Source organism: Callospermophilus lateralis, chromosome 12 (genome assembly GCF_048772815.1).
Source record: "Callospermophilus lateralis isolate mCalLat2 chromosome 12, mCalLat2.hap1, whole genome shotgun sequence".
Lineage (NCBI taxonomy): Eukaryota > Metazoa > Chordata > Mammalia > Rodentia > Sciuridae > Callospermophilus > Callospermophilus lateralis.
Window position 1 is genome coordinate 101198565 of NC_135316.1, and position 13653 is coordinate 101212217.

The 13653-nt window shown below is 38.7% G+C and overlaps 1 protein-coding gene across 2 annotated transcripts in view; it reads left to right on the plus strand.

Annotated features, from left to right (window-relative positions):
• Positions 1–13653, plus strand: part of Pcca (propionyl-CoA carboxylase subunit alpha) — a 360840-nt gene that overhangs the window by 199614 nt on the left and 147573 nt on the right. For both annotated transcript variants that reach the window (XM_076871993.1, XM_076871994.1), the window contains one exon: positions 7080–7190. In XM_076871993.1, the coding sequence (XP_076728108.1) occupies positions 7080–7190 (111 nt within the window). The remainder of the gene's footprint in view (positions 1–7079; positions 7191–13653) is intronic.

The following is a 13653-nucleotide window of genomic DNA, read 5'->3' on the forward strand; positions in this document are numbered from 1 at the left end:
ACCTGAACGTGATCCTGAGGAAACATCAGACAAACCCACCTGAAAGACAGTCTACAAAACAAATGGCTTTTGCTCCTCAAAATGTCAAGGTCACTAAACACAAAGGGAACTGGAGCAGCTTGTCTAGATCAAAGCAAGCAAAAGACGCATGGGGGGAAGGTGGCCCTGGATTAGATTCTGGAACAGCAAAAAATGCTTTTCTTAAAGTAAAGGTCATAGTGGGACATTTGGTGGAATTTTAATCAAGCCTATAGATTGGACAATGATATCATTATCAATGTTATACTTCACTGGTCTTGATCACTGTGTGTGGTTATAGAGACTTACTTTCCTTTTAGGAAATATACAGTGACATATTTAGGGTTAAACTGGCATCTTGTCTACAATTTACTTTGAATTGTTTAGAAGGGAAAATTGTGTGGTCTATACATGCAGAGAACATTAATGATACAGCAAATAAACGTGGTTTAAGGTGTTCTCAGCTGGGGAACCTGTACTATTTTGCAAATTTTCTAAAATTCCAAGCTTATTCCAGAATAAGAGTTTTAAAAATATACAGTGACATATTTAGGGTTAAACTGGCATCTTGTCTACAATTTACTTTGAATTGTTTAGAAGGGAAAATTGTGTGGTCTATACATGCAGAGAACATTAATGATACAGCAAATAAATGTGGTTTAAGGTGTTCTCAGCTGGGGAACCTGTACTATTTTGCAAATTTTCTAAAATTCCAAGCTTATTCCAGAATAAGAGTTTTAAAACATCATGAGGAGGAGCTTCCCCCGCTCCTTTCAGCTCACAGTTCAGGAATAAAAGCAAAGATAACCTTTTGATTTTTATTCATCTGGATAATTCTAAAAGATTGGTGGGTTAGAAAAATTGTTTTGTGAAGGACAGATGAGGAAGAACAATTTACTATCTTGTTTTGGTAATTGCTTAATTATTCAAATATGATTTCTTTCTCTGAGTGATTGTGAGCTTTTTTTTTGTTTTTTTTTTTTTTTTTTTTTTAAATAGAGAAACTTTAGAGCAAAAATGTAACTTGGGTTAAAGTTAATTCCTAAGTCCCCATGAAATGAGCAGTGCCTTTGGCCTCTGTTTGATCCTGGCAGTGTGCACAGCTAATGTCTGGCCAGTGTTTTAGAACCAGCAGGCAGTCAGGAGAAGGCTGCTCTTGGGGCCTCTCGCCATGGCTGTCATGATTTCCCATACAGATGGGACCTGGTGAACTTTGGCAGAGGTCATCCTCAATTCCCAATCTAAAACTCCCAGTCATAATTTTTATGAGTATGTGATTAATAATATCATTGAGGTTGTAAAGTAACTCCCAAATAATACCTCTACTGTCCACTTACTTTTGCACAAAGGGCTGTTCAAATGGCACTGTCTTTTCTGGTACATGGGAAGAAAGTAAACCAAGTACAAAATGGGAACTTTCAAATATGTAGAATACTGTGTAATAGCTCAGTGACTGCTCTTTTCTGTCTGATGTCTTGAACATTAAGGTATAAAATAATTTTCTGGCTAACCCCATTTTGACTCTAATTAATTAATTAATGTGCAGTACTGTTGAGAACATTTCTGCCATTAGCCATTATTTTACCACATAATCATTAGGGGAAAAACAGATAATGATTGATTTTTACATAGTAATATATAATACTTTCTTTATAGAATATTATTTATTTAAAATATTTATTATTCAGAGAATATTAAAGAAAAGATGCTTTTGTGTTCTAATTTTCTTCTCACAACATTGTTTAGTGAGATAAAGATATTTTTTCATGTTGTATTTACTATTCAAGTTGAAGGATTTTTAAAAAGTCCTACAGGATAAATGTGTACTTGAATGGCTCCATTCTTTGATATAAAAATGTAAATAAATATTTGATTATAATTCCATTGAGACATATTTTCTAAAATCAACACCTCTTTTTCAGATTTGAATGTGGAATGAAATTACAACATATCATTTATCCTGTAAGACTGCATACATTTCAACTTTTTTGGATGTTGCTAGTTACAAATTCATTTACTGGTCATCATAAAATAATCTTTGTTCAAATTATTAACTATTTCTGAAAGTTGTGTTGTCTTTTACTGAAGGGAGGGTCTGGTTCCAGCTGTTCTGGCATTGGCCACATACAGAGCTAGAAAATTTATACCTGCACAAAGCTGTAAAAGAAAAGCCAGTGAAGTTAAGTACGAAATAGTAAATACATAAGACAGCAGTATTATTTTTATATTGGGAGAGGGAAGAACAAAAATTCTGAGAGTTAAAATGCCTTGCTTATAAGTTCCATTCTGTAAAAAAGCTTGTAAGTTGAAATACTCTGAATTGTTCATTTGTATCTAAGAACCGTCTTTTTTTGGAAATTAAATTGCTCCTGATCCTTGGTCTTTCAACTTTCATCTTTCCCAGTCCCTCCTTTGGGGCCCTGTTTTCCTCTAAAACTCCTGGTATTGGGATACATGAAAGGTTTGCATACTTCATTCTGCACTGCTCTTGTGGGCAGTGCGTCACATGGACGGCTGTGTGCCTCGAGGGGCCTGCCTTCTGCCTGCGCCTCTGACCTCCTGCTCCTCTGCTCGCTGTCGGACATCAAGTGGTCATCTCACAGGCACTGCAAGTCCATCTTGCCCATGATGAGTGGAGTTGTCTCCTGTCGGCTCAGCCCTTGTCTGCCCATGGCATCTTCTGTCCTACTGCCCAACAAATGTTGGGTGTTGTGCTTGGGGTCATCTTTCCATTGTCAACCCCAGTGAAGTCACTCTGCCCTGTCTGCCTCCTGTATCTTTCTCTGGTCCTGCTCTTTTTCTTTGTTGGTGCTGTCCACACCCTAGCTGTGGACCACAGCCTGCCCATTCTTCACTGTGTGGCTGAGAGCTAATCCATTTTCCCATCTTCATTCCTGCCCTTTGTAGTCCCTTTTCCATCTCACAGCCTAAGTGGCCCTGGGCTGTATAAACAAGGTCCTCTCCCTCCAGCCTCAGCCATCCTCTTTGCTTAGAAGGGACAGTGACATCTTTGCCTGGTCCTGCCAGACCCTGAGTGCCCCATTGGCCCTGTTAGCCCCTCTGGCTCTCTTCTCTCCTACTCTTGGGCAAGGCTGTCTTTCTTTCGGTTTTCCCCACAGAAATAACTGGTGGTGACCATTTGCTTTTTACAGCAGTGAAAGATCCCTAAAGCACCCAGGTTTCTCCCTGATGACATCCAGATCTCAACCACCCTAGGTGTACTTCTGTATCTTTTTGTTTTCTTTCCCAGCCAGAAAAATGTATTAAGTCACAAATGTGTTCCTCCTCTGGAACTCTGCAGCTGTGGTTCCTGTGCATAGGGACCGCTCCGCCAAGTGAGATCCCTTTTCTTCTTCAGAAGTACTTTGGTTTTGGTCAATGGAACAATTGCCCTCTGATGGCCTGACATCATTCAAGAATTCTCACCTCCCTAGTTTGTCTTTCTAAGCACACTGCTTCAGCTGAGCTTCATTTTTACTGATGTAAATGCTGAAATGTAACGTTTCTTCAATGATTTTTTAGGTATGTTTGTGTCATCAGAAATTTCCTATATCTTCTAATACATTCGTTGTAAAAACATTTATTTATGAAAGCTCTTAGAGGAGTCTGATAACTCCCATGTCTCAGGCATGTAATAATTTTTGTGTATCCTTTCCCCATTAACAAGAGGGAAAGTTCTTAGAAATAGTAGCTATTGTGTGAGAGCTGGCATTGCCCATAGAGCAAGGCTGGAGAGCAGTGCATTTCTCCTGGGTGTGTGCTAGGAAAGGTACTTATTAGGACCATCATCTGTGTGTGGTAGTGTCTTACATGGTAGGAGGGCAAGGAAGATGAGGAGAAGGACAGAGAGGAGGAGGAGGAGGAGAACAAAGATGACATATTTGTATAGCTGAAGGAATACCATTAATATTTGAGTTCTAGAACTTTCTCTAAATGTTTTAGGGTAGTTTGGATAGTTTGGGAATTGGCTTTTATAAAATAAGAACACAGCACATCTTCTGAGCAGGAACAGATGCTCAGAATTTTTCATATAGTTGCTCATATGATCTAATATAAAGAGATGCATAGAAAAATGCCTGTAAGGTTGTAGTAAGCTGCTAATATTGATAAACTTAAAGATGGGAAGTCGTAGAAAAATATACTCTCTTCTCCCCCATGTACATGCATTAGGGCACCAGGTAATCTGCTGTGATAAAGATTTCTAAATACATTGGTGTAAATTAAGATAGAAATGTATTAGCCTTCATGTAATATAGTCTTCCAGTCCATGCTAATGGGGCGGGTCAGCTTCATGAGGTCTTTCAAAGACACCCCCCACCTTGTGGCTGTGTTTCATTCCCCTTGACAAAGCTGAGTTCCCACCACATGAGGAATCTCACAGGAAGAGGGAATGAGAAGAAGTCTAGCAAGCGCTTTGTTTTATAAGCAAGTACAGCAAGTAAGGAGCGCTCGCTTTAGCTTGTGTTCCCATGTCTGGGAGTTAGTTTCAGCCTGGCTGCAGCTAGGTGGGGAGATACAGGCTGTGTCTGGGTGTCTTGCTCATGTAAATCTTGATTTCTGTGGGAACAGGAAAAAGGTTTTAGGGGAGCTAGCAGTGTATCTTAACATGCTTCTATATTTTCAAAAACTGCTACACATACTGTTATTATAATTTTAAAAAATCTGTTGCATTCACGATGCAAAATTCAGACGGTGCCAACGATGCAGTGAAGAGGAAGCTGCCCTTCCTACCTCATTCCCCTACCCATATTTCTTCTCCTTGGAGGAAACTAGTGCTATCATTTATTGCTATTGTAGTTTGTAATTGTTAAACTTTACATTATTCAGCCGCCCTGGACCACAGTTTTCTTACTTTGAGGCACCTCGAGTTTCTTTGTGGTCTTCTCATTCCATAACTGGTTAATGAAAGTTTCCAAGTCAGGTGTGCTCTCAGCTTCCTTCCTGTGTGATCTGATTGCCAGGTGAACGATAGGTGAGGAATAAATGCTGACTGAAGATCAACACTGTTAAGACCCAGGAACAGATGTGGGCTTCTTGGCCATGGACTGAGAGTTTTAGACTTTGTGAGCTACTTTTATGGCCCTGTAATCAAGATGACCCAGTCTCTTCTTCATAAACCCTTCTGTGTCATAGGACTCTCCCACGCACCATTTGTATTTCTCTCGTAGCAGTTACCTAGTTTAACTTTACTTGGAAATAGTCATTATCTGCTAGGCTCAGTTTTTTTTCTGCTGAGCACACATTTGTGATCTTCCTCTCCACACACTCATTGAAGTACATTTGACATAGAATGAACTTCTAACATGTAAAGTGTTCAGTTTGATGATCACTGACACAGACACGTACAGCCATGAAACCATCATGACTAGATGCTGAACGTTTCTGTCACCTCCAGAGGCTTCCTCAGGGTCTGGGTAATCCATGTCCCTGTTCTGTTGTGACCACATGATCTGCTTCCTGTTGCTATAGTTTGTTTTGCATTTTCTCAAATTTGTTCTTAGTAATTTATACTGTATGCATTATTGTTGGTCTTGCCTCTTGAATTGGGTATAATTATTCTGAAATTCATCCTTGTTATTTTGTATGTTGATGACTCACTCGTCTCTTTTTACTGCTGAATAGAATTCCACTGTTTGGAAAAACCACATTATATTAATCCGTTCATTTATTTGTTGATGGACATTTAGATTTTTTCCAAGTTTTGATTATTACAAGTAAAGCTGATATTAACCTTTGTGTATAAGTCTTTGCATGGACATATTTTTATTGAACTTGAAAATATTTAGGAGTGAATTGTCCAAATCATGAGATGAGGATGTGTTTAGCTTTTTCAGAAACTGCCAAACTATTTCAAAATAGGTGGACCATTTTATACTGCCACCTCCAAGTGGGGCCGTCCGGATTGTTCCCTGTCCTCACCAGCAGCCATGGTTTAATTTTTAGCCATGTGAATTGGTGTGTAGTGGCATCTCTTATTTTTGACAGTAATGATGCTGAACATTTTTCTGTGCTTATTGGGCATTTTGCAAACTGTCTGTTTAGATCTTTTACCCATTTTTTCTTTTTAAGCTTGACTTGTTTGTTGTCTTATAAGATGTATTGTAAAAAATGTTTTTTTAAAAAATATTCCATGTTTCTTGTCTGACATATGGTGTTGTAAATATTTTTTCTCAGTCTGTGATTTGCAGCTCACTTTTTAAACTATCTTTTTTAATATTTTATTTTTTAGTTGTAGATGGACACAGTACCTTTATTTTATTTATTTATTTATTATTTTTTAATGTGGTACTGAGGATCAAACCCAGTGTCTCACATGTGCTAAACTATCTTTTGAAGAACAGACTTTAAATTTATTTTATTTTTATTTATTTGTTTTTTGGTACTGGGGATTGAACCTGGAACTCTTAATCACTGGACCGCATCCCCAGCCCTTTTTATTTTTTATTTTGAGATAGGGTCTCACTAAGTTGCTAAGGCTGGCTTCAAACTTGTAATCCTCCTGCCACATCCTCCTGAGTTGCTGGGATTACAGGTTTATACCTGTGTGCCCAGCAGACTTTACATTTAGATGAAATACAATTTGTTGAAATTTTTATGGTTCATTTTTTTTGTGCACTATGAATCTGCTTCCTACCCCAAAGTAACAAAAATTTTGTTTCTTTTATAAATCTTAAAATAGTTTTAGACTTTTAAGACACATTTAGGTTTGTGATCCATTTTCAGTTGATTTTTGTCTCTGATGTGAATTGGAGTGAGGTTCAATTTTTTTCCCTCCCCGCCTTCCCGAGAATATCTAGTTGTTCTAGTGCTATTTATTGGAAAGACATTATTTCCCAATTGAATTGACGGTAGCAAGCTGTTGAAGTTTACAGTGGGTGTGGGTGTTTTAGTGCTACTTCATGTTCAGGGGTTTGCTGTTATTTGAGAGTCAAAGGGAAAAGTACTCTTAAGTGTTCTCCGTAGGTCGTTGGACACTGATGATAAATTTCTTCAAGTTACAAGAATTAGGTTTTTAGTTGACTCATTGTTCCCCAATTTAACCTATGTCATTTTATTTTTAGGTGTTACACATAATATCGCATTACTTCGAGAGGTGATAATCAATTCACGCTTTGTAAAAGGAGACATCAGTACTAAATTTCTGTCGGATGTATATCCTGATGGCTTTAAAGGTTTGTATGATTGAAATATTTTAGTTACTCAAATTTATTTTGTTACTTAAAGTCATTATTTTCATGCTTTATTGTCACACACAATTTTTCCATTTTGAAATTTTGGCCTTTGACTTATATTATACTTGATTTATTAACATATTTGGAATATCCTAGACTAGTGACACTCATGATTTTAAGTGTTCATGTGTGACTCTTGAATATACGAATCTGCAGTTTTATTGAGTGAAGAATGAAACCATGTGAAATGTTCTGTGAGTTTAGCCTGTGGGCAGAGAATGTTAATAGATCATTGCCCTACCCGTCTTTCTGATATAGGTATATATAGGAACCCTTTTTTAGTGACTGTGTATATCCTTATGAAAAACAGCATTGACATTTTCAGAAATCCAAGATGCTTGTCCTAGTTGATAAAAATGATGATGTCGGCTGGGCATGGTGGCACCTGCCTATTATCCCAGCAGCTTGGAGGCTTAGTCAGGAGTATTATAGGTTCAAATTTAGCCTCAGCAACTTAGTGAGGCTCTAAGAAACCTAGTGAGACCCTGTCTCAAAATAAAAATAAAGTGGGCTGAGATGTGGTTCAGTAGTAAAACACCCCTGGGTTCAAACCTTTGTACAAAAAAAAAAAGACAATGTGTAAGAAGACAATTGTTTAAAGTCTGAAAATGAAGTTTTCAATAAAGAAATGAGTGGAATATGATGTTTAGCACTGGACAGTTGTCAGTGAGTGTTTCCAAGTAATAGAAAAAAATGGTCCATGAGGAGAAAAAAATGAGAAATGGAGGAAACTCTTCTGTGAGTGTTGAAGACATGGTTAACGTGTAATTAAGAAACTCACAGGATTTACCTGAGACTTCATGGAAAAGAGACAAGGTGAGATCCAGAAGCCTCTACACGAATTTCTGGTGATGGTGGGATGTACAAAGGTTAGGTAGTCTTCCATTTAAAGTGTTCTAGTCTATAAAAGGACTTATATAGTCACTTCAGGAGCTATATGTAGATTCATGTAGTTGATCTTCTAAATGCATTTACAACGTAATTTTTAATTTAAAATTTAGAGTTTTCCTAAGAAATAGATTTGAATCTTCTTTTAAACATTAGTGCTAGAGTTTTATCATTAGTATCAAGGGGAAGGAGGAAGTTCTTTTATTTGGGTTCTTAAAATCCAAGGATTCAGGGCTGGGGTTGTGGCTCAAGTGGTGAAGTGCTCGCTTAGCACATCTGAGGCACTGGGTTCGATCCTCAGTACCACATAGAAATAAAACATTGTATACACCTAAAACTAAAAAATATTTTTAAAAATCCAAGGATTTTTTAGTACTTAAAAACCTACAAATTTGAAAGAGTACAAAAGAAAATGCATATTTAACATGATTGCAGTTTTATTTTTGTGTAATGATTTCATTAATGTCTGTTGGTTTCATGAGGTCAGGAATCACTTAAGTCATTGCTTCTTACTGTGTCCCTAGCAACAAACCATGACAGACATTAAGGAAACAATTGTTGAATTAATTAAAAGAATCTTATTGGTAGTTTTGATGAAGGGATTACTTTGCATATTTTTAATTATCTGTGCATGTTTCCAGATAGTCCATTCACTCTGTTTTGATTCTACTGTTTTGGCCTCTTGTGCTTACTGAGATTTTAATTAAACGTTGAGGTAAATTGTTAGGTAGACTCAGTATTTTCTTGTGTCTGCCGACCTAATTCATCTGTGAAGGTGATATGATAGGAAATGGTGGGCCGAAGGAGAAAACAGGCTAACACTTCAGAGAACCTTTAGAACAAACATATGCATGTGTGGGTATTTAAATATACACACACATTCACATGAGTATGTATAAATGGTAAAATATCCCATAGAAACATTTCTAATTGGAGTTGATGACCATGTATTGTACATTTAGCAACAATTGGAAATGTTCCACATTCTGTAGATCAGGGAATCCCCTTCAGAAATTCACTAAAAACCTATATATTACAGTTTTCTGTAATATGCCTAATACATTTTAAATTTTTATTTTTGGTTAGGAATATCAGCAGGACACTGTAATTTTGCCTCTTAGCTTATACAAGAAAGGATTATAGTATTTTTAATTGTTACAAGTGTTAGAAGAACTTTTTGCAGTTATTTAAACTCAGCCTTCATTTTCCATACAAGGAAACAAAAACTCAAAACAATTGATGAGGCTAAATGACCAGTAAAATGAGGAAGCCAGGAACAGATCCTAGGATTTTCTTTCTTTTTCTTTTTCTTTCTCCCTCCCTCTCTTCCTCTGTCTCCCCTGCTTCCTCTCCCTTCTTCTCCCTGATTTGTTCATCCTCCAGTGCTGGGTTAACCCAGGGCCTTGAGCTTGCTACCCTCCACCACTGAGCCACATCCCAGCCGAATCCAGCTCGAGGGCTCTTTCCGTGTGCTGGGCTTCAGATTCATAAATCACCAGGCGTTTGGATCGGGCCCGCTGCGTGTCGTCTTGCCGCCGAGGACTCGCAGCATGCACACCTGTGTCTGCCGTGCCTAAGGCCTCCTGTTTCACTCCCGCCTACGGTTTGTGGTCAGTTTATTCCTCTCTGAATGGCCACCGTCTCCTAGTGCTCTCTCTTTCCTTCCTATGTTAACCCAGAGCAAGTCTTAGATAAATTAAACTATCGTCTTTGACTGTTTGATACATGTGCCCGAAAGAGACAGCAGGAAGTGGCAACTGAAGTTAGTCCAGGACCCTCTCAACATGCTTGAGGCAGGGTCACTTTGTCCCTTTGGGCTTACCCATCTGCTTCCCATCTGTCCTGCTCTCCTGAGCGCTGCTCATAGACAGTGTCTGTCTTTATGATTGCATTAAAATTTTCTATTATATGAGCTTACCTCCCCAGATCTGTTGTGGACTAAAACAGTTTTACTGAATTTTCTTAAATTTGCACTTGGAAATTATTGTGTCCAAAATTAAAATAAAGCATACACAAGAAGCTATTCTGGTCCACTCTTTACATTCTGATGTTGAAAAGCTATTTTTCTTTGATTCTAAAGATAAGGAAAATGAAGAATAAGATATTTTGGCTCTGAAATCAAGAGGAAATAAAGAAGAAAATATTTTAAGAATCGTAATTTCAATTGGAATGTAATAAACTCTTTGAACTTATTTCTCTATTGCCTTGCTGTATTTTGACCTGAAGCTCCATCAAAAGAAATTGTCATAATTTTATATATATGTATTTTTTTGTGTGAAAAGCTTTACAGATTTTTGGTAAAAATTAAATTCAACATAAAAAGGGTAGAATGAATTATACTTCTTTTTGTCCATTGATACTATTTGTATAGTCATTAAGATCATTCAACAAATAATGAGTGCAGACTCCAGGAGGAAATCAAAGATGGACAGTACAGTTTTCCTGTCATCAAAGAGCTCACATCACAAAAGAAATAAGCACAGAAAGAGCTAACACACTACAGGACAGAATAAAACCAGCACTAGATAAGCACGTGACCAAAATGTCTTGAGACAGAGGAGAGGCCAGTTCCTGCTTAGGAAACGAGGACACCTCATGCAGAGGTGGCCTTGTTGACTTCTGCAGCTCCTCGTCAAGGACTCGAGCCTGGGTGCTGGGCTGCCAGGCTGGCTTGCGGGAGCCATGTGTGCCTGTCCTCACACGCCATCCGCTTTGAAGTACATTGGTAGTTTGAAATCAACCATGGAGAGAGTCTTCACTACAAGGAAATTAGCAAATGCTACACACTAGGGCTTTTCTCCTTCCCCCACATCCATTGGGTTGTGAAACACTTCCCAGCAAACCACTACCTAACCCTTTGACATGAGAGCCACTAGCGTGAAGAGGAAGAGGGTCACCCATCTGAGATGGAGACCTCGGCGGGTCCCCGAGGACGAAGCACAGGTGCAGATGCCTACACTCACTGAAAACGGACAGAGCAGAGAGGGGTTAAATTAGAGAAGGCTTGATGAGCCAAAACATTTCAGCAGTCAAAGTATCCAAAGGTCACTGCTAAGAATCGAGTGACCCAAGGCAATAACTGAACGAAGTGTCCCAAAATATTTAACAAAAAGGTAAAGAAAATAAAACCATTCAGGCAGTAAGAAATATGGAGGGAAGATCCACAAGATTTTGCATGTAAATGAATATATCATGGGAGTCTAATGGAAAGAAAAATGGACAAAACAAGGATAAAATAAGTTGTAGGGGAGTCTTGGTTTCACTGTTCTTTAGAAAGCCTTGGGGTTTGGAAAGATCCACCAGATTTCAGATAGGATTAATGAAAAAACTATGTAAGGCTTCTAGAAAGGAAGAAAGAAAAAATAAAAAATGTGGGCTGGGGATATAGCTTAGTTGGTAGAGTGCTTGCCTCGAATAAGACCCTGTGTTTGATCCCCAGCACCACAAAGAAAAAAAGAAATGAGAACAAAAGAAAAAAAGATATGCCAAGAATGTTTATTGAGATCTTCAGACTCCATAAACCAGAAGGTGGAGAACCTAAAGGCAAGATCTGTTGCATAGGAAAGAAATTGGTTCCAGAGGACTGTGCTTAATCGAGACAGCCTGCATTTGTCAGTGTTTTAAAAAGGTGTTTTCAAATAAATAGAGAAATGTCTCAGTATGTGTATTTATTTTGAGGAAACTGCTGAAGAAAGTACTCCAACTAATTTTGAAGTAAATGTGATTGCTTAAATATGCCTATGCACTCCTGCTCCAAACCCCACTAAACTGAAGTTCTTGAACACCTGGGCCCTCAAGGGAAAGAGAGTGAATTGCATTTTAGAAAAGGAAAAGGTAAAAGGTAATTTTTTACTGACTTTGCAATATAGGAAAGTTGAATCCTAAACTGGCAAGGGAGAAAGAGTTGTTCATTATCACTTTATGTTCCCACTGTGGAAAGGGATGGACGAATCCAAAAGCATCTGAATATGTGAGTGTGTCTCAGGCAGAGTTCTGGGCAGGTAGGACTTGTCAACAAGCAGAAGCTCTGGCTGCCCTCTGGGGATCTGCCTTCCTGCAGGCTGGCAGGCTGTGTGCATTCTCAGCTCCCCCAGGGTAGCTGTGCAGGCGGCTGTGGATGAGATCCTGTTCAGAAAAGAGAACGGACCTTTGTCTGGCCTGTCAGCCTGGATCGAAGAATGGAAACCAGCATTCCATCACCAGAGAACCAACAGCGGGGAGCATTCAAGGAGAGTCCAGGGTCGAGCCAGGGCAGGGAGGCTGTATGGGTATCAGGCCACAGGGGAACTTGCAGGAGATAAAGCCACTCTGGTTATGAGGAGGAATAGCTTTATGCTAGAACGGCTAGTGGAATGGGTCAGTTATGATCAAGTCCTACACATGGACCTGAATACCTTTCAAAGTGGGCTATCAACAAAAGGGTGGAAGTTGATGTGGAGCATATCAGTTTGTCTGAGATGTGATGAAAGATGGCGCGTCCAATTTGGGCACTTCCTTTCTCCATATGGCCTGAGTTGGCACACCAGTGACCAAGTAAAATAGTAATGAATGTCTTGCCATTAAAGGGGTCCCAGAGTGTGTTGCCTTTCCATTCCCGATGATATGTACAATGCATGCGTGTCTGAAGAAGGGGCTTGTCAAGTCTTCTGTGAACCACTAGAAAAAATGCATTTCACACACACACACAAACACACACACACACACATAATTACACAATTATCATGAAAAATACTGCGTTCAAAGTGTTTTGATAATTGGTTTTGCTGAGCATGTCTCACTAAATTGGGTTCATGGACTCTGATTCCTTTTATTCCCTTTGTTCTTTATAGTTAAATGTGACAGTAGAATGTATTTTGACATATCATATATTCATGGAGTATAGCTTCCCATTCTTGTGGTTGTACATGATGTGGAGTACACTGTTTCCTGAACACAGGAGAGTTATGTCCAATTCATTCTATTGTCTTTCCTATTCCCATCCCCCTCCCTTCCCTTCATTCCCCTTTGTCTATCCCCCCTCCCACCCCTTATTGTGTGTTAGCATCCATATATCAGAGAGAACATTTGACCTTTGCTTTTTTGGGATTGACTTATTTCACTTAGATGATAGTCTCCATTTCCATCCATTTACTGGCAAATGCCATAATTTCGTTTTTCTTTATGGCTGAGTAATATTCCATTGTGTGTGTGTACCACATTTTCTTTATCTGTTCATCTGTTGAAGGGCACCTAGGCTGTTTTCATGGACTGATTTCTTTATGCAAGTTGATAAATATGACCCAAAGCAGTTCTGTTTGAAGGTATAACATTTCTTGCCCTTAGAGCTTATTATAAATGCAGATTACCCAACCTCTCCCCATGCTTTCTACTAGTCACATGCTGCGGGTGGAATGCAGGAATGGAGGCTCATTTAATCCAAGTCATTCAAATGCCCAGTGACATTTGAGAAGAACTGATCCTCTTTATACTCCAAAAGGCCTTGTGATTTTGCCACATTATAAATTAAAACTGGAGA